The sequence below is a fragment of the Betta splendens genome, chromosome 10 (genome assembly GCF_900634795.4).
Source record: "Betta splendens chromosome 10, fBetSpl5.4, whole genome shotgun sequence".
NCBI lineage: Eukaryota > Metazoa > Chordata > Actinopteri > Anabantiformes > Osphronemidae > Betta > Betta splendens.
Window position 1 is genome coordinate 13,831,228 of NC_040890.2, and position 25,599 is coordinate 13,856,826.

The 25,599-nt window shown below is 42.7% G+C and overlaps 4 protein-coding genes across 9 annotated transcripts in view; 1 reads left to right on the plus strand and 3 right to left on the minus strand.

Moving 5' to 3' along the window:
• rab41 (RAB41, member RAS oncogene family) lies at nucleotides 1-6,777 on the minus strand. 4 transcript variants are annotated; one of them, XR_003787179.3, is made up of 9 exons: nucleotides 6,636-6,777; nucleotides 5,512-5,570; nucleotides 5,110-5,163; nucleotides 4,222-4,327; nucleotides 3,814-3,925; nucleotides 3,271-3,364; nucleotides 2,804-2,897; nucleotides 2,154-2,220; nucleotides 1,876-1,948 (listed from the first exon to the last, which is right to left on the minus strand). XR_003787179.3 is itself a non-coding variant. In XM_029164469.3 (8 exons), exons 1-8 carry the CDS (start codon nucleotides 6,712-6,714, stop codon nucleotides 1,884-1,886), a joined length of 636 nt encoding a protein of 211 aa, XP_029020302.1. In that variant the 5' UTR covers nucleotides 6,715-6,777; the 3' UTR covers nucleotides 1-1,883. The 4 variants fall into 4 exon arrangements, 3 of the variants coding, with proteins under 3 accessions (XP_029020302.1, XP_029020304.1, XP_029020305.1); XM_029164469.3 differs by lacking the exon at nucleotides 3,271-3,364 and having other exon boundaries at nucleotides 1-1,948; XM_029164471.3 differs by lacking the exon at nucleotides 2,804-2,897 and having other exon boundaries at nucleotides 1-1,948.
• Nucleotides 1-25,599, minus strand: part of gdpd2 (glycerophosphodiester phosphodiesterase domain containing 2) — a 77,066-nt gene that overhangs the window by 16,367 nt on the left and 35,100 nt on the right. The window lies entirely within an intron of this gene.
• On the plus strand, nucleotides 5,621-25,462 carry inppl1b (inositol polyphosphate phosphatase-like 1b). 3 transcript variants are annotated; one of them, XM_029164447.3, is made up of 29 exons: nucleotides 5,621-6,198; nucleotides 6,813-6,887; nucleotides 7,235-7,304; nucleotides 15,558-15,621; nucleotides 17,376-17,514; nucleotides 17,610-17,730; nucleotides 17,887-18,027; nucleotides 18,171-18,258; nucleotides 18,352-18,429; nucleotides 18,508-18,645; nucleotides 18,725-18,839; nucleotides 18,916-19,016; nucleotides 19,097-19,199; nucleotides 19,289-19,485; nucleotides 19,694-19,811; nucleotides 19,924-20,020; nucleotides 20,121-20,256; nucleotides 20,412-20,511; nucleotides 20,663-20,751; nucleotides 21,365-21,446; nucleotides 21,754-21,843; nucleotides 21,940-22,053; nucleotides 22,124-22,212; nucleotides 22,292-22,379; nucleotides 22,501-22,653; nucleotides 22,998-23,079; nucleotides 23,179-23,971; nucleotides 24,054-24,169; nucleotides 24,598-25,462. In XM_029164447.3, exons 6-29 carry the CDS (start codon nucleotides 17,660-17,662, stop codon nucleotides 24,689-24,691), a joined length of 3,273 nt encoding a protein of 1,090 aa, XP_029020280.1. In that variant the 5' UTR covers nucleotides 5,621-6,198; nucleotides 6,813-6,887; nucleotides 7,235-7,304; nucleotides 15,558-15,621; nucleotides 17,376-17,514; nucleotides 17,610-17,659; the 3' UTR covers nucleotides 24,692-25,462. The 3 variants fall into 3 exon arrangements, with proteins under 3 accessions (XP_029020280.1, XP_040928610.1, XP_029020279.1); XM_041072676.2 differs by lacking the exon at nucleotides 5,621-6,198 and having other exon boundaries at nucleotides 6,750-6,887; XM_029164446.3 differs by lacking the exons at nucleotides 5,621-6,198; nucleotides 6,813-6,887; nucleotides 7,235-7,304 and adding an exon at nucleotides 13,067-14,522.
• On the minus strand, nucleotides 7,001-15,726 carry arr3b (arrestin 3b, retinal (X-arrestin)). The gene is made up of 17 exons (XM_029164464.2): nucleotides 15,583-15,726; nucleotides 10,554-10,674; nucleotides 10,155-10,183; nucleotides 9,723-9,753; nucleotides 9,500-9,560; nucleotides 9,374-9,418; nucleotides 9,104-9,291; nucleotides 8,950-9,009; nucleotides 8,800-8,876; nucleotides 8,547-8,679; nucleotides 8,374-8,458; nucleotides 8,157-8,229; nucleotides 7,907-8,044; nucleotides 7,699-7,776; nucleotides 7,599-7,622; nucleotides 7,477-7,526; nucleotides 7,001-7,277 (listed from the first exon to the last, which is right to left on the minus strand). Exons 3-17 carry the CDS (start codon nucleotides 10,160-10,162, stop codon nucleotides 7,258-7,260), a joined length of 1,071 nt encoding a protein of 356 aa, XP_029020297.1. The 5' UTR covers nucleotides 10,163-10,183; nucleotides 10,554-10,674; nucleotides 15,583-15,726; the 3' UTR covers nucleotides 7,001-7,257.

Below are 25,599 nucleotides of genomic sequence, written 5' to 3' on the forward strand. Positions count from 1 at the left end.
TTATCATGTTGGTGAAATATCTTTATTTTATTCCATGTGATAGACCTACACTTGTGTTTCATTAACTCTCCTTTTTATACATCAGATAGTAATAGTACATTATTCACACAAACGTTGCTAAACACGAGTAGACAGCATACTTCAAATGGACACAATTCAGAATAGCACAAAGCTGAGTATTTAGTCAGTGACAAGTAATAGAAGAGCTGCTCATGTTAAAATTGTTGTTCAATGTAATCACATACTTAAAACCTTTGAGTCCATTTTGAAACGTCGACATTTCTAAACAAGCTACAGCAAAGTGTCTTCTGTTGTGCTGTGGCTAGTTAGTTGGTTTGTGTTACACTGCGTGCGAGTCTTTATCTGTGACTGTAAACCAGGCTACTGACTACACACACTGCAGCAAAACATTTCTTGAGGTGTGACGGGTAAAATCTGTAACCAGGCCTTAACATCCACCTTTTAGACGATGTCCCAGCAGACACACAAACAATAAATAAAACTCTCACCATATGTGTCAGCATCTGAACTTTTGGTCAAGTGTCTGTGTCCACGTTTCCAAATAAATATACACATAAAACCAACGGTTCTACACAGGCAATAGCAATACAGCAAAAGGATACTGCAACTAACGTTTCTGCACTTTTTACAGCAAGGGTGTTAGTAAGCGTCAGCTGTATCTGAGGCCAAACTCTTATCTACCAGCTCTACAAAACAACTAGTGAAGCCATGAACCAGTCAGCAGGCTTCTTTTGTATTTTACAATATTGTGGCTTGATTCAGTGCACAACGTTGGTGAACAAACAAGCAAGGCATCTGTGTTCTTATCCATATAAATCCTGCATGGTGGGCATGCTGCATGTTCTTGCAATAGTGTAATCAACACAACACAAATTATCATTGCGATGGTGGGTGTGTGGGTACGTTGCTGCGACCAAAGGGACAACTGTCCATCAGAGTGGAAAAACTAAACACTGGCTCTTTTATATGATACATTAGGGTTATCTAGTAACTGAAGAGTCCTCAGACGTGTTAGTATGCGTGCAGCTAAGAACAACAATGGAAAGAAAGCTGCTATAGTTAGAATGCAGACATATTTAGTTTAGTAGCTATTCTAATGAAGGTTTCTATTTGATGAATATGGAGATCATCCTTTGTTACGCATCCCTTTTACATCACTGTCTTAAATGTGGTCTAACTCTGTCAATGTGGCCTAACACATTGTTGTTTTTGGCAGTTAAAACTTACAGATGTGTGGTGCAATTAATGGTTCTGTTGACCCTCCTGAATGACCAGGCTTCATCTGAGCTTAATGTGCTAATAGAATAGTAAACAATGATGTAAGTTGACAGGCAAGATCCTGTTTCTACTCAAAATAAGATAAAGTTATGAGATAATTCATTATCCGCAAGATACATTAGTTTTAGGCAAACTCTTCATTTAAAAATAAAAATCAAAATACAACAGGCTGAAAACTCAACCTTACAAAGTCATTTAAATAATCCCAAGCAGGTTTACTTTACAACAATGACGAGTAACAGCACTAACTTTCCAAATTGTGCAATAACTCAAGAGCGGTTAGCTATGTCAGTCTGCAATCTTATATAATGCCATGCAACTGGATGAAAATCTGAACATATCAGTTAAATTATTCCTTGTTTTAAATTTTTACTTTTAAACCATTTTTTCCCAGATAATCAGTTTCAATACAGTAATGCACATCCACACGGTTACTCTGAAAAGTCACTGAGTTGAAAAGAGGGAATGAACAAATCAAAACAGGTCCTCCATCCCAGTGGCAGAGTGCCAGGGGTGGAGAGAGTGGCCACTGAGAGACAAGCTGTTGGTGGGGAGCAGACAGGCTGGGCGGGGGGTGAGGTGTACTAGCATGAGCAGCTGCTCTCGGTGACAGTCATCTCTGGCTGTTTCTCCAGTTTGATGTCGATCACTGAGTGCACTTGGTTAAGCAACATCACTGATGAATTGGCAAATTTCACTTCAGTTTTTTACGCTGCGTTAACATTAATGCTGAACATTCTCCATTTTCTGCTTAGCTACGAGGTCACGGTAAATTGTGCAACTAAATTAATGGAGCCTTGGAATAAGAATAACTGCCGGTAGTGTTCTGTTGACAGCAGCTTTATAAAGGATACTGTCCTCTTTGCTTTTCTCTGGTGTGCTGTCCATCCCTGGCAATGCAGCAGCAACACGGCGAAACAGCTAGAAGACAAAGCAAGAGCAACAGTCAGACACATTTTAAAACAGTCTCGCAACAATCAGATATCAAGTAAAATGTTGTCAAATAATTGCAAATTATATGACTAAAATGTTTTTGTAGTAAATAGCATTACATTTTTTGTACCAGTCAGAAACCCACACTTGGCAAATGCAGCTAGAGACATTACAGGCGTTGATGTATTGGTAAAGAAGTGTAAAAAATAAATTGTCATATCACCCAGCCTTATTGTTATAAGGCTATACAAGTAGTTACAAAAAGCAATCAATATATAATTGTGGTCTTCAAAGTATTATCTTTTCCTGAACAACAGGCAAACACAAGAAGAGGTTAAAGCAATCATACAAAAAGATGAAGCTAGCTGCACTAGCCTCCAATTCACAGCAAACTGACTATGTTTACAAAAAGGTTTTGAAAACTGCAAATGTTCATGTAAATGAAACAAGTGGTTGAGAAACCTGCTAAGATGTCACAATAAGTTACAAGAGGGGAAAAGGAGATGGAAGGAGTTAGGGTTAGACTTTGAGGGCAGACAAAGCTCAACTACCCAGAGAGCAGAATCTCTACCTGTTTGACATTGTAGCCAGTCTTTGCGCTGGTTTCAATGAACATGACATTCAGTTCCTTAGCTCTCTGCTCGCCCTCCTCCGTGGTGATCTGTCTGCTCAGGTAAAAGCAGAAGGTGGGGGAGATTGACCAACAGACAGACATGGGAAGAGACATTGCAAAGAGGACAGGCCAAAAGGAGAGAGAAACCAAGCGAGCTCAACACGGATTCTTGTCTTTGAAAGAGAGAGTGGTTAGTTTAGAGTTAACAGACAGACGGGAGTAGACAGAGGGAGAGAAAGCTGCTGTGCTGAGTAAAGATGACGCAGGAGGAAACCGACTTGAGTTCATTCATTCATCCGGCATCCACACTCTGACCAATATATGCATAAAGGTGTTGTCACAGCTGTGCCCCCTGACCTATAAGACATTATGACCTGTGCTGGAAGCGTCAGTACTACACCTATTGTTAGCTGCTAGACACCAACCTGTTTGACGTTATAGCCAGCCTTGGCACTGGTCTCTATGTACATCACATTGAGCTCACGAGCTTTCCTCTCTGCCGCCTCAACAGAAACTTGCCTGCCATGGTCCCGGGGAGGGAAAAGGAGGGAGTGGTGTGCAGTGTGGTGTTGAGGGAAACACAAAGATAAATAAATAAATCAAAATGACATGGAGATAACGGACCAGGAAAAAAGAAACAAAAAGGCAAAATTAAGAAAACACGAGCAAAACAGAGACGTTCAAACCATAAAAAAGAAAAATATATATATAATTAAAAGTACTAAAAAAAAAAAAAAGAAAAATATTAAGGGATGATAAAAGTCAAGATTGGATGAGATGCACTGTGGGGAAGAAATATGGGATTCCAGGCTTTGGCAGATTTTATATACTGTACATATATACACGCTATAGTGTTTAATACTACTCACGTTCCAATTTTAGTAGAATAATGAAATTACAGCATATTTATCAGTTCATGTTAATGGAATAAAACAATAACCAATCTCACATCTTACACAACCGTATACCTTTTATCTGCCAAGTCTGTTTTGTTCCCAACAAGCATGATTATGACATCACTTCCTCTCTCCGTTCTAACATCGTCAATCCACTTTGAGGTTTGCTGAAAGGAATTAAGATCTGTGGATAAAAAAAACAGACATTAAAGTCCATGGTAACCATTGGAAACACTAAAACATTTGGTATATTAACTTGAATTATGTTGTGCAAAAGCTGCTATTACTCTATGAAAAAGGAAGAGCAGTAGAACAGTTATGTTAGAAGCAAAAGTACCCACAGAAAATTAAAAAAAGAAGGAAGACATGCTTAAAGAGATCTTTTTAGGTTAGCAAAATACATAAAGTAGCAACTATGCATTTCTGTCTTTAACTTTCTCTTGACCCCTATAGAAAGGCTAGAGTTCCGCCCTGACTCACTGGTGATGTCATAAACAACCACAGCAATGGTAGAGTCACGGATGTAGCTGGGAATTAGGCTACGAAAACGTTCTTGTCCAGCAGTGTCCCAAAGCTGAAGCCGGACCTGAGGATTAGAGTGGTAAAGAGAACAGGAGAGGTATGTAGAGATAAAGAAGGGAAAGGCAGAACAAGACACTGCATGAAAAAAGCGCAAGCTAAGCAGCAGAGAGGAACGGGGAGTCTATCAAGTGCAGCAGATGCCCAGCATCTGTTGTATCACTGATATTTTTTAAAGAAAATATCTGTTTATGTGATAACATCTGCAGACATTTTCTGTTATTCCTTCCACCAACCTCACATGTTGCAGCACTCACTCCCACGCACTACCCTGGAGATCTGATTTTATATTATGGTGCCTCACCATGCCGGTTATGGTTGGGGGGGTTACCAGGCTTGTAAATGTTCGTTTATGCCTTTGCAAATACTAAGCAAAGGACATGGAGGTGAGGCAAGGCCATGATACCTACTGGCTATATCATAAACCACCACAGCAGCGGCAGAGTCGCGGATGTAACTGGGGATGAGGCTGCGGAAACGTTCCTGTCCTGCTGTATCCCAGAGTTGCAGCCGAATCTGTGGCCAGCCAGAAATCAACGTGGGAACAGGAAGGGGGAGGATTTCATGACCCAGCCACGGGATGGAAGGAAAACAAAAATTTGAAATAATGGTGGGATCTAAAAACATGGTGTCGTTAACAAAATAAATGAAAATTCTAGGGTAATGTAAAAACACAATGTGAAATGGTAAAAGGGAAATACATGGTGGCAACTACACAAAAGGCTGATGGAGCTTTTCTACTTGTTTTATTGGAATAATGAAAAATACGGCAAAAAAAACAGGGCTTACCGTTCGATCTTCTAAGTACATGGTTTTTGACAAAAAGTCAATGCCAATTGTTGCCTGAAAAATAAAAATATAAACATAGCAACACTGACAAGGGATTGTAATATTATACAATGCCTAAACAAAATATTATTATATATTTTTTTATTACAACAAATTCTATACACCGATATCTGAGAGGTTCCACAGCATTTTAGGTTAATTCACTACCACTATGACTGGTGCATTTAGATCTTCATTTTTGCCATGCTGTTGGGATGTGGAACTGGACGATGTGGAAAAGCCACTAATAATTAAAAACTATAATTACTCTAGTAACTTCTGTTTTATGAACCAAATACTTTTGGGAAATGTAATATTTCAAATGTATTAGGATGTAACAATTAAAACAAACTGCTTTACTACCTGGTAAGTGTTGTCAAAGCTGTCATACATAAACCTGGTGATGAGTGAGGTCTTCCCAACTGTTTGAAGAACAGAAGAAAAGAAAATCCTCGTTAAACAACGTCTGGGAGGCCAACGGTGCAATATAATCAGCAATCATCCATTCCTATCAGTTCTAACTTTAACATGATACGAAACAAAGTGAATGAGTCATCACATCACACAGTGACTAGAGTGGTATTATCCCTGATGCTCGGTGTGCTGCTGAACCCACACGCTGAGCTGGCAGTAAAGGGTGGAGCCAACAGAGAACGAAGAGGCCTGTTTTCCCACGGTGGGATAAAGTGACACCCGTTGAGACACAGTTGCTGTCAAATTACGCAAATAATCCGTAAAAAGACAATTACGTGTAAATTTTACACGCATGTGCCTAAATACCGACGTTATGTAGTCCGGGAAAGGCCGACGTGGCTCTGAATGAACTTAGCTAACGCTAGCAGGCGAAGCCGCAGTATTTAGCTACAAATTACGAACTTGCTTCAAATAACGTGAAGTTTATATTTGGAAGTCAAAATTAGTACCCTTTTGCAACGACAGTGGAGGTTAAACCGCGTAAGAAAAACGCCATTGCTGGCCAGATTTAACGACGAGTACAGCTAGCGCTAGCTGCTAGCTACTAGTTAGCCAACTACAGTTAATACTACGATGGTAAGATGACTCTGATGCATCACAAACATGACCTGGTCCATGCCGGTAACTTTAATGAAACAACCGAGACTTATAGACTCCATTGCAAAAATATATATTTTTAACGTATAAAGTCTCCTATTAGGATTATTTTTGTAGATGTTTTAGCTTAGCTTAGCGTTTTAGCCACCGCTAGCTATGCAATGACATCATCACGAGTGAGGCGAAATGTATTTTTTGTCACTTCTTCGTCGACTCGCTTTATAAAAAACAACGTCTTCACGGCAAAATGTTATTACGCCGCTATTTGTTGTTACCAGACGCTTGAGCCCAGTAGATAACTGCTAGTCAACAGAACGCTAGCTATGCCAGCTAGTTAGCAAATCCTAGCCAGTACTTCAACATACATACATCTGACCAAGTAAACACCCGATTTAACGGCATCGTCTCCAACTTACCACTCTGTTCGCCCAGAAAGACGAGCTTGAACTTTCGCAGAGGGTTGCCAAACTCTCCGCCGCCGGTCGTGGTTGACATTTTGTCAAAAAATAAACAGCTAGCTAGCTGGCTCGGCTAATGATGCGATGTCTAGACCGGAGGAGAACAAGTAGTTCACTCAGCCCTGCTCTCGCCAGAGTTATTGTCCGAAACCCACAGAAGGGAAACAGCGCGACCCAGGGGCGAGTGACGAGAGAAGGAACTCCTCAGCAGTAAGTCAAAGCCTCATGTTTCTCACTATAGCTAAAAAAACATTAATTTAACAACAACAACAACAACAGCTGACAGCTGTCTCCCATGCCTGTTTATATAGATGCACTAAATATAAACATAATTATATAGTTTTATTTCCCAGCAAAAATGAGGAATACAGTTTGTATTCATGCCTTACCAGAGTTCTACTTCATGTACGAACATTTACTTTACAGAATGTAGTCTTACGTCACACGTGTATTTCCACTATAAATATAACACTCATATAAATCTTTTATCTTCCTGCACTATTATGTGTGTCTACAAAAGGATGACAGGTTATGACTATGTTTGTGGTCTCTGTCAGGTAATTTCGCTCGTCTTGTCTTCTCACAACTCCATGGAATCACCTTTGAGGAACAAGAGATCATCACAAGGTAGTTATCAAGCTTCATTACGTTTTACTTAAAGACATATATAAAGGACACAATGCCCATTTAAAAATAAGTTTTATGTCACTGTCATCACAACCATATGCAGATATATGTAAATTCATAGACACTCAGATTTAAATTGTATAGGTGTTGTTTTATGTAAATCTGTGGTTACCTGCAGGCACTGGGGACATCAAAGTCAAAGGAAGCTCCACAGTGACATCCCTTAAGATAAAAATTAGTTTGACTCCAAGACTATATGTAATAATAAATTGTTTAGTTTTTAGAAACATTTACCTTCCTTTCAGACCACCCAGTAGGCTTTGATGAGAGCGAAACAATAAAATCAACACTTAGTCTGGAAAAAGTCTTAATTAATCAAGGTTATATCACTTACCCTCCCCCGGACAGCACTAGACTGACTTTGACTTGATAGGAGACAAAGATTCCCTGCATCTCATTGTCTCTTTGATTTCTGGTAGGAGGTAACAATATTTTAGCTTTCAGACTTTGATCATTTGGTCTAAACTGCAATAAGCAAATAATCGAGCAAATGACTGAATGTTATTAGTGCTTATTAATAAAATGAGACTAGTCTGACTCACAGGGTTGTGGATGCTAGGTGGGTTTTTTCATCTTTCAGACATCCATCCATGGCAAGACCCCATTTATCTTTGTTGTTGGACAGCAAAGGGGTTATTTGGAAGGACTTTTCAAATGTAGAGTTGACATTTATAGTCTCTCTGTGTAGTAAATGCAACCATAAACATTTAAATTGCAGATATTTGGTTTATCATAAAGTATACATTATATGATTTGTATATGTGAAGTGATTGAATACAATGTAAGTCTTACACAGACTCCTCAGAGCAGACAGTCTTGATGTAAGTGTCAGATGAGTAGAGAACCACATTTGTCAGCTGTTCAACTAAGAAGAAACAATAAATAATGAAGCAACAGATAACTATTAAATAAACACATACCTTTCAATCCTCACTCATTTGTTTCTCCTTCTGAGAAAGTTTGAACTTTGATGCACTCAAGTCTTAGTCAAGCTGTTCTTACTACTCACTCGAGACTTTGATTTTCTTCACAACCTTTGTGGTTTCATTGTTGACTTTTATGTTGACAGTGACTGGATCTCCATGATAATAAATCTAAAAATGAATGTGATTTTTTTTGGAATATTTTAGCTTTAGTCATGTCTTTTACTATTCATTTTGCAGGGTGTAGATTTGAGCGTACCTCTCTTTCAAGGGAGGCGTCCAAGTGGAGTGTTTTGTCAGTCATCAACCGCTTGCACACACAAACTTTAAATCCAGGTTTGTTGTCAGCTGGTGCAAACTGTATTTTACGAATCATCAGATGGCAAGTATCCCTAGGACCAGTAAAGACTCGTCAATATTTACAGAGCCACGTATGCCACTTGCTCTTTAACAGTTTAGCATGAGAATGCCAGGATTAAGCATTAGAGAGGTTTGACTGTGACTGTTCATACTTCTTGTCAATGACTTCATTTGCACTGACAGCTGCAGTGGCAATGTAGCCTTTAACCTCAAACTCTACACCGTAAGCCTAGAAAGGAACAAAGCCAAATAAGTGAAAGCATAACTTAACGTCGTGTGTAAGTGTGTAAGACGAGTGGTACCTGGCTGTTGCTGTTTGGCCCAGGCTGTAAGGCGACTGAGCATGGAAGGTTTGTCGGCATCTTTATGGAGTATGAATAAGACACAAGAATACAGGTTTAGATAATGAGTGGTAATTTGATGTTTTATGTAAGGACTGGGATGATGCTTTTTTACCTGGAAGGAAAAGGGACAACCATGCTCTCCAGCTTTCCTCAGTAGAGATTCTAGCGTTGGTGATTTAGTTTTGTTTTCGCCTGTAGATGGATACACCTGTATGGACTCTATCCAGATGTTTTTCCTCAAGGCCACACCAATGACATTGTCGCTCCCATAGTGGAAAGTACAAGCAAGGTGGACAAATACTGTGGTGAAAAAAGGACATCGCTGGGGTTCGGGAAATATAAGAAATACAAAAAGAAAAAGTATATAAGTAGATAAGAGTACCTTTTCTTCCATTTAGACCAGAAGGTTCTACTTTTATCACACCATCTGCGAGTGAGAGGTAAACCAAGAGAATTAGACTTTACAGACAAATGTACAGTTTTAGGTAACACACATTGTACCACTCACCAACTACTTCAACTGAATCCACGTAGTCCACAAAGTTTCTCTTCGCCAAGAACAGGGTAATCTGAGAGATGGCAGAGCAGCAGAACAGAGTTATAACTCTGCAAAGGTTACAAGAGCAAGAAGCTATTTCTGGGTGTTGGAAGAGCTACATACAAATTATAGTCCAGCCTGTGCCCAATGGGGACCCTGTAATGACTACTAGTGTATTGTAGAAGTCACTTACATGTCCATTGCCACTGGTCTTCCTAAATACCCTGAACCAAGACACACAGTAGACTGAATTACCATCCTAACCATCTTTAGCCTCATTACATTTGTTGGGAAAACACATGTTAAGGATCAAGTTCAAATGTACACTCCTACAATATTTTATGGCTTACTACTATAATTAAGGGTTTCACATTCTGAATGATGCCATGATTTTGTACAGGCTAACCCTACTGTACCTCCCTCTGCTGCCTGTTCTCACTGCGCTGATGGATTAGTCCTTATAGGTTGGATGAGCACCTGTCTAATCTGGATATATCTCAGCATTAGAGATTAATTAAATTATAGTTGTGTAGTTTTTGTAGTGATTGATTTTAACTTCTCATTTAAACCTGCTACCACATTAAAATAGTTGCTGAATATATAAATTGACATCCCTTATACTCACTTTGTCATGTTGAAGTCTGAAGTTACTGTCTGCAATTAAAGAAAGTAATCAGAAAAAAAGATCAAAATTTATAACAATAAAATTAAGTAGATTTGTTTCAATTTCAGTTCATTATAGAATTTAGAAATACTTTCTCAAATGGGCAGAGCAGACTTCATTTTTACTCCTTTCAATACTTATAATACTTATAGTCCATGATTTGCCACTTTATTAACATTAAATCATGATGTGTCTCATCAGTAACACTGAAGTGCTACAGTATAAAAGAACTTTTCTTTAAACCTGCAATGGATAAGTCTGCACAGAAAGCGGTAATAAGTTTTCTGTGCAGTAACTGTAATATCACTAGGTATTGTCGCTATCCTAGATTATTTGTAGCCAGACAAACGGCTAACTTACCCTGCCGTGAAAAGGAGTCCTCTCTGCTGTCCTCAGTTCTGTCCTCTGCAGTGTGTGCGCTCAGTATGTGCCACTCGCTGCCCACCACCTGCCTAGAACATGGGCAGCATCTGAAAGAAGGCTGTGTTAATGACAGATTTATTAGAACCTCATCCTGGATTAGAGTGGCGTAAACATTACAAATGAAGAGGAAACGATCAGAGACACGTGTTTGTGTGATAAAGTTGATCCAAATGTGCTGGTCAACTGTTTTTTGTATACTCCACACTTTGCTTAACGTCCTGCGTCCATAGTTTTTTTATTGTTAAATCTTACAAATGCGTGATGCAATATGTGGTATGTTCGGTTTGGACTCAACCTTTTAGATTTCTACCCAATAGCTTTTTTGGCTGGATGTACCCTTAAGACGATGACTGACTGATTCATAGCTATAGCAGGAATCCATCTGGGGGGTTGGTGAAGAATCTCCTCTGCTGCTTTAATTGATTGATTCATAATAGGATGGGACGAGGTGAGCTTTATGAGTGGATTGCCACACCTTGGCAGTCACGGACGATGAATTAGACTGATGGATGTACTCCTTGGCCTCCGTTCAACTATCATGTGGCTTTAAAAGCTGCTCAGCCAGGACAGTGCTGCTGTACATCACACACTGCCAAATACAGAGCGGAGATGTTTAGCTCATTAAAGCTCCTCCTATTGCTATGCTATTCTTCATTGTGAGAGTAAAAATGAAAAAAGCAAAAGGCTGCTTTAAAGGTTGAGCCACAGAGATGTTTCAGTCACAGCTACTGTTTCCAACTTTAATCAAAATAGACAGATGTTGACTATTAAAAGTATTAAAACCTTTCATAGTAATATTATTACTGGTGACACAATGTCAGAGTTGAGGTCACCATGTCTGAGGCCAGATGATTAGGGCCCCTGTTAGTGGTGCTCAGGAACAGTTTCAATAGTTTTCGAGCACCTCTCTACTGTAACTCTCTCACGCTTCTTTGTTCTGTGCGCTTTATTTTTGGCATTCACAGATATCCGATACAGCATTTTATGCTTCACTAACCAAACAACACATCTGGGTAGACAAAAACCGAAACACGGCGAAGGTCTGAACGCTTTAAACCTTTTTTAAATGATTTGAATGAGGCCAGTTTTATGCTCAAGGTATGTTTGGTTCTAAGACATAATTATCATCAGGTACAGTTTGTTATGCTGGTTTCTTTTTTTAATGCTATTTATTTTGAGCTGTATGTTAATACTTGATGTGGTTCTGTGCACTTTACTGTAGCTGCACTCGATAGTTTGGAGCTGAATAGAACATGTTTTTGTTAGATCTAGATCTTAGATGTTTTTGTTAGATATAGAGTATCTTAGATCTCTTAATAGAAAGTCTCTTAAAAGACTCTTAATCTGACTTGACAGGCAGCACTGACTGGTTCAACATCTAAGAGTAAAGTGTAAACTCTTTTTAAAGGATGTTCTAAGATGTCTACAGTATGTAGTTGTAGCCAGTACAGCTCCTACTTCAACTGATGCACTGGCATCACTTCCTAATCTGAATGCAAGCACACGGTTTACCACAAGCAGGGCATTTACTCACCACAGTCCAATTTAGAATGTGGTTTATCTAGTGAGTGGCATCTGTTCAAAAGCGCGGCTTCACAAGTAGAATTAGCCACTGAACTGTTTTGTTTATGGTTAGTTTGTTTAAAATTTGCTTCTAAAAAATCTTTAAGTTTGTAGAGAATGGGTTTCAGAATTGAATGGATGATTGACTCATAGACCAACAGGTCAAACTTTCTATGGTAAAGTAAACTGTTCAGTGGCAACTGGATTTGCTTTCTTGAAGGATCTCCACCTGAAAGGTCTCTTCAGTTGTGACTTCAGTTCAGTTGTTACTCGGTCGTTCCATCTCACTTAACATGCGTCATGATGAATGAAACTACTGCATGGTAAATTAGAGATGGATTACGCCTTAGACCTCCTCCTTAAAAGAGGCTCTATGGTCTCACACTGGTTTGAACCATTTGCTTCCCCTTTCCAGTACACGAACACACAGGTGACCTTCTCAGTATTGTCTTCTTTATGACTCCATTCGGTTTATAAGGCTGAAGGTGAACAGCACCTTGAACTAGATGACAACTGAAGCCTGTATGTTCTTAAACTATTATACAAACTATGTATTATCTGATGGAATAACACAAAAAGCTCACCTTGTTTACCTCCTACATGGTAGACCACCATCGCTTTTGTTTATGTCAAAGTATTTTGATTCTGACATTTCCATTAGAGTCAGCTGTACTTTTTTTAGTGATAATAACCAGTCAACACAATCCCTTAAGACCCTCACTGTGCATGAGTCTGCTAATCTTTAAATGATGTGCTCTAAAGAGGAAGTTAAACTGATTACAAATTGAGGGTTAGGCAGATACGTCATCAGCTGGGGATGGAATTGCATCTATTTGTTTTATGAGTTGCGGTTGTCGGTCGGCACATTCCTGCTGAGTCGTTAGACCCAGAACAGCAAGTATGGGCCCAAGCAGCTTCCCACAGAGTTGCATGCTCCAGCTAATGGATGGGGAGGGCTGAATAATGGCTGCTGCTTCTCGCAGGGCAAAAATAAGGCAGTTACGGATGATCATAAACACATGGAGGCAGCGAGACTGCCGAGAAGAGAGGCGGCAGCGGCTCACGGGGGAAGAATCGACTAGATGGGAGGAGAGGAAAAGGAAGCAGCCTGCCGCTTCACACACTCGTGGTGAAGTTGAGCCCCTTGCAAGAATTCTCCTGGCTCCGTCGGCCATCTGGAATGTGGAGTCACTTCCTCTGTCTGCCCTGCGCTCTAATGGGGTTGTCCTCTGCCTCTGCGCCCCCTCCCTCCGCTCTGACAGCACCCTGGAAAAGCGCTGGAGACCGCGCCAGTGCAGATGGGACTTTTCTGACAGGACACACGGCAGCGAGAGCGCCGACGCGGCTCGTGCGCGACTCTGAATGGAGTCTGGGCTCGGGAGAAGCAGAGACAACTGCAATTATCAGCTGATCTTCCTGGGGGCTGTTCCTATTGCCATATATGGCAACAGAGCTGAGAAATCATTTGAATTAGTCTGGTTTGTGATGCGTGCCTGTCTGCTTTTAGTGCTGACTGACTTCCATCTGCTCCATTTCGCTCTGTGCGGCGTGTGCGCGTCGCACCGCGGCTCGATTTGTTTGTTTTGCCATTCTTAGTTCTTCTTTTCCTGTTGTGTGGGTTTTGTTGTGGACCCAGAGGAGGGTGTGCGTTTGTGGTGGAGCTAAGCTACACACACTGTCATTGCTGCCTGTTCTACACGCACTCTGCAGAAGCTCTTGCTGTTTTTCCCTCTACTGCACGTCCTCCTCTCTCTCGTCTTCCCTTTCACTGCCCTGATGGACTGTGTTTGTTGGAGTCGAGCACGCTGACCTGGGTGTAGAACCACAAACTAAAGCAGGGCTCTGACGCGGCATTTTTGGACATGGACTTTTGTTGAAGAGTGGACCAGCCCTACCTCCGCTGGATGTTTCTCTTTTCTTCCTACCATGCAACAGGATGTGTGACCCACAAGGAACAATCCGGGCACCAGGAAGTACTAAGTCAAACCGAAGGATTTATTGGCTTGAGCATTTGACACTTTGATGATGAAGAAAACAATCATGGGACGGTTCTAAGTATTAAAGTCGACCCCAAACTGCGTTTTTGGCACCAGCGCCTCGAGCGCCAGCGATCTGCCACCTGAGCACGTCCGTTACCCCGGTGGCCGTGCCAGTCATCGCCTCATGTGGATTATTTTCATAAACATATCCCTCAGCATTGATTGCCATGGCAACGGCGGCATGGTACCATCGTGACATCAGCCGTGTGCACGCGGAGGACTTGCTGGCGCGGGCGGGGAGGGATGGCAGCTATCTAGTGAGAGACAGTGAATCTGTGCCAGGAGCCTATGCGTTGTGCCTGCTGTGAGTACACACCTCCAAAAAGCACGTCCTGATAAGCTAAGGCTCTAGGAAGGATACTCTGACCTAGTTTATGCTGTTGTCAACATGATCACCTGTGGAAGTATAGTATTTGTTAGCTATACTTAGACAAAGTGATGTGATAAAATGTATTTCATGTCACTTTGTCTACTTTTCTACTTTTCTGCCTTCTTGAAAATATTTTTTGAATGACTCACAGTGTCTTACAGCTGCATGATGAGGAAAGACATAGAAAGCAGATCTGATATATAGAAGCCTGTTGAGTTTGGGCACGTAGGATTGGAAACTACTCGTAGCTCAACGACCTCTTCTGATTCAGCAGCTTCACTTCCTCTCTCATATCCATCACTCATCATTCGCTATCAGGCAGCGAGCGAGCTGCTCCACAGACCCCAGACTAGTCTTAGCGTCCTGTCTGACCACAGTCCATCTCAGCCATTCAAACCCTGGCTCAGGTCTCCCTGTTCAGCCCCCTTTTACCCCTCTTACTTCCCTGGGGCCCCAGAAAGAGGGTGGGAGCTCCAGCAACCGCACTACGCTGACTGCTGATCAGTCCCAGCCAGATACATTCTTGAAAACTGAGCCCGGCCACTCACACACTCCCTCTTTCCCCTCGTTCTCCTCTCAGTATTCCTTCTCTTAGTGTCCTATATTTCTTGGCACTTTTGATGGACAGTTAGTCATACTTCTGTCACAGTCCCCCTTTACTAGTGTAATTTACAACGTATGACTTATTAAAAAGTGTCATTCATCATAACTGGCAGAAGCAGATCCCTCTGATGTGATGGGTGCAGATGGTGATCTAAGTTCGTCTCTTACGTCAAATGAAACGAGCCACGTCATTAGCTCTGTATGAAACAACCAGCGCCTTGTTAGGAGTGTTACAGTGTGTTACTACAGCTGAACATCTGGTTTTATTTAAATATAGATTAAGCGTATAATCTCTCGTGAACGTTTTTAAGTGTGCTTCAGTGTTTTCAGTGGCATCATTAACGGAGCTTCTCCTCGTTATCAAAGATTCCAGCGTCACGTTCACACCTACCGCATCCTTCCTGACTCGGACGGCCTTCTAGCTGTTCAGGTAAGAGTCCACCGCCTCAGTACACACACAAATGAACACGATCGGTCACACAGAGCCACAGAGATCAAACAATGGTTTGGTTTTGCCTGTTGTAAGAACAGGGACGCGTTTTGTGTTGCCGCTTTATAAATGCTCCAGTTAAACAATAACAGCGTTGTTGTTTCAATGGCATCTCTGCCATGTGGCCACATGCTTGTAGCATTAGCTCACAGTACAGAAGAGAAATTGTTTTTATGTCTCAAGGATTCCTGTGCAGCCCACGTACTAGGTCACTGACCATTGGGTGTACTTATTTGTTATGCGTGTGGGGGTGCGTGTATTGAACATAATGAGTTTGTTAGATGTGGCAGAGTTGAAGCCAGTGATGATGTGTGTCTGTTTTTGATAATCTGAGCAGGGGGCTACTCAACTTAAAACCGGCCTAATTACCAGATGATAAAAACAGACGCTGGTTTACAGCCACACAATCGCACATAGACACACACGCAGTGGATGAGAGAAAGCAAGAGAGGGGGGAGATATAAACACTCGGGCCTTGAACCACAAATCAGCTGGGGCTTTTGTTTTTGCTTGTGTCTGCATATTAAAATCAAATTGTGTCCTAAATAACAATTGACTGGCATCCACTTTTAAAGCCTTTGACTTGGAAACACCCCGTGCTTTCAAATGAAAACCTTTAACTCTGTTGCTATTTTAGTTGTTTTTCCACTGCCATCAGTATAAATCTCCAGTACCTTTTTTTTCTTCTCCTCACTGGATTTGCTTCACTAACTCACAAGTTGCATGCTTGCCGACCTGTTTTTCCAAGAGGGCCTAGGAGATATTTTAGGACACGTTTTGTCTCTTACGTTCTCTTTTTCATTTCTGAATTCTTTCTAATTGCTTTTCAAGAGATCCCTGTGGTATAAAAGTTTCTTTTGAGGTGTTTCTGGCAAAAGACACAGCTCGAGCCAAAAAACTTGACCGCAAGTGAAAACAGAAAATACTAAAAAAGAGGGCGCAGGAAAAGGGCTTGCTCAGTATTGTGGTCTAATGTGTACTGTGTAAAAGTGGTGTGTCTGAGTGGTAGCACAGTGAGCTGACGTCGAACCACCACAACAACCTGGCTGTTTGATACCGCTTCTGGTCTGTAGATGCGAGGAAACAGGGCTTCACAGCTTCCTGCATAACGGACTGACAGGTGCTGTGTCCATGCTCCACCACAACCTACTGTAAAAGAACTTGTGTGAACAAATGCTCAGCAGCACTCTTCCTCCTTTTTTCCAGGTGCGTTAGGGTTTAGGATTAGCTTGGATTGAACGGCCACAGTGAAACATGGCCGCCAGATGCTGCTGTAGTCACCAAGCTCCGTCTGTGGTGTCGGCTTGTCTCTGCTGTGCACAGCGTGGCTGCTTAAATCTCCCCAGGGATGCATTTTATCAAGGCAAATGATCTGTATGCGCCTTTTTCTGTTATGCAAATACGACAAATACTTCTGCTTTATTCTACCAAGAAAGATTTGAAAGGAGGGGGTTGCGGGTGAAGGCTTCCCGTGAGAATGCATTCTTTAAGAATTTTAAAGTTACATTCTAAAGTATGAATTCATAGTAGGTTTAAACGGATGCATGTGAATTTAAACCCACTTCCTGCAGCGGTGGTGCATAACTGTCTCCTATCATCTACAGTACATTAGTTTACATGTGAGTTTAGCGTAACAGTCAAGTGATTCACATGGAACATAAACCCACAGGCTTTTGTTACCTTGTTCCTCCCAGACATCGCAGGGGGTGCAGGTGAACTGTTTCAGGACACTGGAGGACTTGGTCCTGGGGTACCAGCATCCCCACAAAGGCCTGGTCACTCCTCTGCTCTTTCCCGTTCCCCGTGACACGGACACTGGAGACGAGAGCTCAGGTCAGTCTCAAACATCTTAAATGCATCTGTGCATGTATAATATCTCATGAATTGCTCATTATTCATTGCTAATTATATGTTTCATGTATTCACAGACGATGAGAAGCCACCTCCACCTTCAGCGCCTCTCACCACCGTGTCTGTTATGGGAACACCAGCGAAGCCCGCCCCTCATGTGCTATTCCTGGATAAGCTGCAGGAGCTGAACACATCCAAGTACGATTATCTAGCCTGAGTGAAAGCCACTTGTCAATATGTCCCCCTGATCCTCAATTTTCACAAAGGGTCTGCGCTGAGTCAGACTTAAAGCAGCAGCAGCTGAAATCATTCGTGAAATATTAAAGTCTGAAATCTGCCTTTTGTCCTGTACAGTACGGCAGGTGAGGTGATCGCTCTGCTCAATGACTACCTCTTCAGTGAACTGCCTCTTGACATTGAGAATGTGCATAAGGGGGCAACAAACCTTTGCTTCCTGAAGCGCACTCTGAGCACTGCCTGCCAAGGCCTAAACAGGTTAGCTTCATTGTCCTCGGAGTAAAAAATCACAAACTAGATACAGTCAAAGTGCCGGATAATGTACTGAAGCTTTCAGTCTGTGTATGTATCACTATTTTTAATGAATACTCACATAGCTTGTGTACTTACTTGCTCTACAGTGAGATTGATCTAACTCTATCAAGTCTGGAAACCCTGGCTAAGGTCTTTGACCATCCCAGCTGCTCTTTACCACACACCAAGTCACAGGTACAGTACAAACTGTTTATGTGGTGCTGTCCATGATAAAGCTATGAGGCAGCATTCACGTAAACTAAACGGTCTGTGTCATTTTGCATCAAGGGTCCCGACATGGATATAGACACCTTGTTGTGTAAGATTTCAGCGTTGGTCAGTCTCCTCTCCTCACTGGAAAGAAAGGTATGTACAAAAGCTGTAATTCTGCTGTTCAGGCTCATCATAGATGCAATGATCATTCAATGATCTTATCTTATGAAGGTTCTAAAAGCGCTACAGGATGCAGTCACCAATCACAATCTGGCAGTGCAACCCAACCCACCACCTCCTGAGCCCACACCCGTCAGTATAACGCCTGCAAAGAACCTCGTCAGACAGATACCGGTCCACTCCTTTCAGGTAAAGCAGAAATCGTTCATTAACGTCTCCTGCTATTTACACATGGCAAAAAAACATGTCGGTGTCTTTGATTCTTCAGGTGAAGATAGTGAGGTATGGCCGACAGACTGTTTCTGTTGATGTCGACACAGGAGCGCTGCTTTTTGACAGGAAAGCTGGTTTACTTGGAATAGAGACTATATCACACGACAGAAGTAAGAAGAGATTTACTTTTTGGGACCGGTTATTGTTGCTCCTTTTATCAAACATTCATCGACATTTGTGTTTCAGTACTTCAGATTGTCAAGTTTCAGAGCAGCCCGGCCAAGGTGCAGATGATAGTCGACAGCCACCACAACCCACCACGCGAGTTAATATTTGAGAGTGCGCGGGTAGGTCAGCGCCGTGGTTTCTACACAATACACTGGTAGCTCTTTTTTTACCCATAATTCACTGAGGTTCTCCTCTGCAGAAGCGTGACGCTTTCTGCCAACTTCTGCAGCTGATGAAAACCAGGCACTCTCACCTACGAGAACCCGACGTGGTCTCTGTGTTCGTTGGCACCTGGAATATGGGTAACTGTACGCACGATAAAGCTGAAAGAAGACGAAGTTATTAAGGTTATTGTTGTTTGAATCATTCACTGTTCACTTTGTTGACACAGGTAGCTCGCCTCCACCTCGCAGCCTGCAGTCATGGGTGACCTGCTGTGGGCTGGGACACACCCCTGATGAATCAGTTGCATTGATCCCTCACGACATCTATGCTTTGGGCACTCAGGAGAACCCCCAGGGGGAGAAAGAGTGGACAGAACACATCAAAGCAACCCTTCGCAGCTGTACTCAAATCGACTTCAAACAAGTAAATCACCCTCCACACTTTTTTATTATCCAACCTCACATGTTGATATAAAAAGAGTTAATAGATAGCGGTTTACTGATAAGGTTCATTGTGTTGCTGGAGGAATTTCACTGTTCTGGGTTTGGTTTATCACTGGAACGGATGAAGCCTATTGAGAAATCGGTAACACTGCTCCGCTGTGACTGTAACTCTGCGCCGTGTCCTGTAGGTGGCAGTACAGTCCCTCTGGAACATGAGGCTGGCTGTGTTTGTGAAGCCGGAGCATGAGAGTCGCATCAGCCATGTGAACACAGCCAGCGTGAAGACTGGCTTGGGGAACACACTGGGTACTACACACACGCATGGAACATATAACCCACAGTCAGAAATGTGATTGAGAAGAAAACCAGGCTTTATTAATGTGAAGGCTTGAGCCTGTGTGTTTTTTCATTGATTCAGGAAACAAGGGGGCTGTTGGTATCTCATTATTCCTTAACGGGACATCTTTTGGGTTTGTTAACTGCCATCTGACTTCTGGAAGTGAGAAAGTCCTGAGGTATGTAGCGCTCATACCTGCTTTATATAAAGTCCCTCCCTGTTCAGTTTTGTGCTGTATTGGTATTATATTTCTATCTGTCAATGTACTTCGTATTCAGGAGGAACCAGAACTTTGTGGACATTCTCAGATTACTTTCTCTGGGAGACAAACTCAGTGTTTTTGACATCAGCCTGCGCTTCACTCACCTCTTCTGGTGTGGAGATCTCAACTACAGACTCGATCTAGACGTACAGGTGTCAACTAATCATTTACATTTACTGCTTTTTTTAAATTCTATGTTCTGTGTCAGCACCCTGGAAGACTTGCACAGTACGAATGGCAAAAAAGTGCATTGAGAAATCCCAGACAGTGACGCTACTTGCTTCGTTTTGTTATCTGCTGACTCCAGGACATCCTGAAACATGTGTCTAAACGGGAATTTGAGGAGCTGATGTGTGCAGACCAACTAACCAGAGAGAGACACAAGAGAAAAGCCTTTCTGAGCTTCAGTGAGTTTTAGCTGGCTCACGTTTACTTTTCAAAGCTAAATTATGCTGATCACAACAGTTGTAACAATAAAACTGCCATGTAATTTTTCACTAGCCGTCTTTTGCTTAAAAAGCACTACTGACTTTTCTTCTGTGTTTTCTCGTGATTAAGAGGAAGAGAAGATCACCTTTCCACCCACCTACCGGTATGAACGGGGCTCCAGAGACTGCTACCTATGGCAGAAGTACAAGACCTCAGGCGTGAGTCATTTCTTCTTGCACAAGGTCACCCCAAGAAAAAAAAAAACAGGATGACATGTACGTCAGTGTTCTTCCAGGCATAGGACACAGGATGCATGCCCACAAAAGAAAATACAAATTTTGAGTAGCTGCCAGAATTCATTAGGACACATACTGGCAGCAGCACCACCCCAGGGTGTTGTGGTGGAGCTCCACGTACAACCTCACAGAGCTGCTAGCATTGTGACCTGTACTAGGATCAGGTTTCATGATGGAGATCACTTGATTAAATGTTGGTTCTTAGTGGCTGTTTTTGCATCTCACACATAAACTCTTTAAAGTTACTGTTATTGGCTTTAGGTTTGCGTTTAGACTGTGATGCTGCAATAAATACACATATACTACACACGTTGCTGACAGATTTCTGCTGGGTCTACGTGTTAAAGTCTTGTTCAAAAGGTGTGTGAATATGTACACGTTCTCCGTTTGTGCAGCTGCCACAACCACTAAAAATAGGAGGGTTAGAATGACCCCAGAGTTAATGCCAGGAATTGCTGCAATGCACTCCCCTCTGCACACACTCAGTGAGCGTCTCTGCAGACAAAACATCATTTTTAATCACGTGTTTCTGTAGGTACGAGTCAATGTTCCATCTTGGTGTGACAGGATCCTGTGGAAGTCCTACCCAGAAGCGCACATTGTCTGCACCGCGTACGGTGAGCGCTAGCGAGAAATGCAAACAGGGCTCGATACAGTAGGTTATTGAAGCCTCGTCAAACAAAGGCATCCTGGTCTATGCTCCACAAAAGCACTCATTTCCTTTATAGCACTTGTTTCTTAGTAACATCAACAGAATATCACGAATCACGTGTAGTAGAGCTGTTGTGTGTTTTGTCTCAGCTCATCGGCCCTTTAGTGCTATCAAATCAGTCTGTCTACAGTCAGATACAAACAGTAGTCGTTGTCATTCTTATAATAAACGGTGTGTTTATTATACTGACTGACTAATTTATCTCTCACCAGGCTGCACAGACGACATCTTCACAAGTGATCACTCACCTGTTTTTGCCACGTTCCAAGTGGGAGTGACATCACAGCTCAGCTCAAAAACAGGTGCCGTCATTGTTTTGGCTCTTTGGACACAAGCAGGTCAAATACTGTATGATGCTCATCAAGTGCCTAGTGTTGTTTCGCATTTGCCCCGCTCAGATACAAATCCCAGCATGGAAAAAGCCTGGATAGAGCTGGAAGGCGTGGAGGCTATTGTGAAGACAGCAAGCAAGGCAAAGTTCATTACTGAATTTCACTCCTCTTGCCTTGAAGGTATGATGTCACGTAAAAATGAGATTTTTTCAACATAGTGCCAAAAATTAATTTATATATTTCTTTGCAGAGACACGACGTTCGAGTGAGAATGACTCTCAGAGCTGTGATGTTCCTGGATTTCTCAAACTAGGATGGTCCTTTAAACAACTGCCGAAGGTTGGAGGCTCAGTCCTACTTTCCTTTCATTCACAAGTTCTATTACACTGCTAATGTGTGATTTGTTTCTGTGTCACAGCTTCTTCCAGTCGTGTCTGACATGGAGTATCTGCGGGATCAGCATCTGCTTTTATCTGTCAAGTCATGTGATGGCTTCGAGTCATACGGTTGGTCCCAGGGCAAATTTCTTTTGTCTAATTAACTATTACCTATAAATCAGTACATGCAAACGTAGGGAATTCTCATCCCAGTGTTTAATCTGTGGCACATGTTGCTTTATTTAAACAGGTGAATGCTGCGTGGCTCTGCACTCGCTCACTGGTGCTCCGGGGCAGTTTGAGACATTCTTGAGTCACAGAGGCGAAGAGATAGGCTCCATTAGAGGCCGGGTCAGAATCCATGTGCCCAAAGAGAAACGAGCCACACGGGAGAAGATATACGGTGAGTCGACTGGAAGTAATGCTTTCCTAATCGCTGCTTTGCTTGCACTATCACTTCCCACTAATTTTCATCTCCACTCTCAATGCCATCTTATACTTTCTGTGAGACACAGCTTCTTCTTTTTGGTTCCTCAACGATCCCTGGCTTGACTTTGCTCTTGCTGGTATCTATCTACTTCCTCTCTTGGCTCCTGACTGACTGACCCTGATCCTGAGACACTGAAACAGGAAAGACGAGTATTAAGGTCAGGACCTGAAACAGCGTGGCCTTTGCCCTGCTCTAAGCACACAGGCTTCACTTACTGCACCGTGGTGGGCTCATCTTATGCGATTTTGCATTTTCAGAGTGGTTCTGTTTGGACAAAGACGAAAACGGTCCTGGGAGAGGACACGTGCCTCCTGCAGCTTCACGTGTCCCGATAAACAGGTGAGGAGAGTCTGGCTCTCCACTTAGTCAGTCAACATATCCACCTTTTAAACTGTCAAACGAACAGGTTACGAATTAAGGCTTGATCATGTGTTTCAGGTCCTCTGCAGCACCTTCCAAACAAACTCCGAGCAGCTACACTAACCCTGCCTACTTCATCTTTGAAGGCATATCTGTGGCACATAAGGTAGAGGAGCCCCCCCCTCAGCGGACGGACCCTCAACTGATCTGGTCTGGTAACGAGGCCTTGCAGCTCCCAAAAATCTCGGGGCGCCCAGGCTTTGACAGGAGACCCTGCCGTAGATCAGACTTTACAGAGATTGAAATCCCAGCCCTTCTGCCCCAGTACACATCAACTAATGACCTTCACACTCCCCAAATAAACTCCTCCTATCAGCTTTTCCCAGCTAAAACCCCCTCTCCCGTTCCTCCACGCTCAACAAATGTCCTTCTGAAGTACCAGGAACAGACATCGCAGCCAAGAGACAAAACCCAGGCCAAAAAGGCTGTTCAGGACTCTATTCTGCCAGAGAATAACCTGGCCAGCCTGTATATGAATCACTCCGCAATCATCAGGGAAAAAACCAAAAGGGATCAACATCATCTCACAGAAAAGGCCCTTCCTGTCCACACAGCCAAGACACCACTGCCTTTGCCCTACTCCTCCAAGCACCTGGCACTCTCGCAGGCCGCCGTTCCCTGGATAGTGACTCCGTCAGTGCAGCCGTCTGGACGCACGGGAGACAACTCCCTCACTGCTTTGCAAATTGCCAAGTCCCTCAGCGAAGTTGACTTCTTCCCCACAGAGCAGAGAGGCCCATCAGTACCCAGCCACAGACAAAACTATAGAAACGGGCCGACCCTGCATGGAGACAGAGGCTGGATGAAGGAGGTAGGACTAAGGTTTTAGAGGCAGCTTTCAAAGCGGTTCGTTGGTTAACGAAGTGAAGGTTTGCCTGTTTGTCCTTCTGCAGGCGTGTGTCCTCCGAGGTGCACCAGAGACTGTACGCGAGCTGCTGAGCGCTCTGGGCCTCCAGAAATACACCCTGGGACTTAGCCTCAATGGTTGGGATGATCTGGATTACTTTAGGTAAAGTGATGCGGCGGTGATGGGAGTAACGTACTGCATCTGATAAACAAATGTAACACCAGGCACATGGTGAGAATAGTTCAGCTCCTTTTGTGGCTCTGCAGCGTTTTGTTTCTTGGAACCAGTAGATGCAGCTACAGGAACAGAAACTAATGCACAGACATCTTCCTCATGCACTTACCACGTAAATAAAAGACAGTTCCCAGTTTTTATTCCAAGAATAACAAAACTGGTTTATGAGGTTTATGACTGTTTGACGTAAAGTGTGTAGTTCCAAAATGTCATATTACTACATATTGTAGAAAAGCCATACACCATCTTTATGTAACTCTGTTGAAATGCAACTCATGCAACTGTGGTATAATTTTCTTATGAAATGAGGACTGGTTCCTTATTTAAGTTCATCTATACTATTCTCCTCCCCTCAGCGGCATCACTGAGGAGGATCTACTCGCTGCAGGAGTCTCAAATGCTTCACACAGACGCATGATCCTCGAGAACCTGCCAAAAAACTGGAACTGACGTACAGAGATGAATCTCGTGTTTTTTCTATGACGCTCAAGTCGAACTGGAAGGAAGAAAAAAGACAGAGCGCATGTGAGTCACATCGGCTGGACGTTAACAGCCCTGACGGTTCGCTTATTTACTCAGTCAATACGGGAAAAACACTTTGTCTTTGTCATCACAGCAAAGGGAACAAGTGCAGGACGTTCACCTTGATAGAGAATTAAAGAAGGATGTGGCACCAATGGAAACCCTCAACGTGTATCTGATACCCGACGCTTATATAAATATTGATGATCGCATCAAGGTCTCATTGATTTTTCTTTTGAATGATTTTTGAGGTAGTTTCATTGATACTCTTTGCACCTTCCTGCATTAGATACTTCCACATGGTCCAATACTCCGGATCATGTGGATGATGTTTCCAACCAGACACCACGCGTTTCTACAGATACAACACACAAGTGAACATGCGGCATCGATGTTAACTCACCGAACGGTGCAGAGGGAACATGCTATTTAACTTCTCCACCATTAAAAACACATTAATGCCATCAGTTATTCTCGTAATGATGACTACATGATGAACTAGTCCATGAACTAATGCGAGGATATTTATCACCTCACCTATTCAAGATATGAGACCACAGCACATAGAAAAAAGGAAATTGTGACTTTAAAATACCTCTTGATGCCTGGATACCATCCAGTGTGTGGGTTCTGTGTTTGTGTTTGACTGTAGTCGTCAGCGGCCGGCAGTTACTTATTAAAGCGTGACTATCATCCTTCTCTCTGTGGACAGCAGTGTGTCACTGACCCCCGAGCGTGGCAGCGATTCCCTCATCGTCTGCTCGGCCGCCCGGCTCCTCTGGCAGGAGCTTGGAAGGCATGTGATGCCCTCACGTGTGTCTCTAAAACACAGTAGC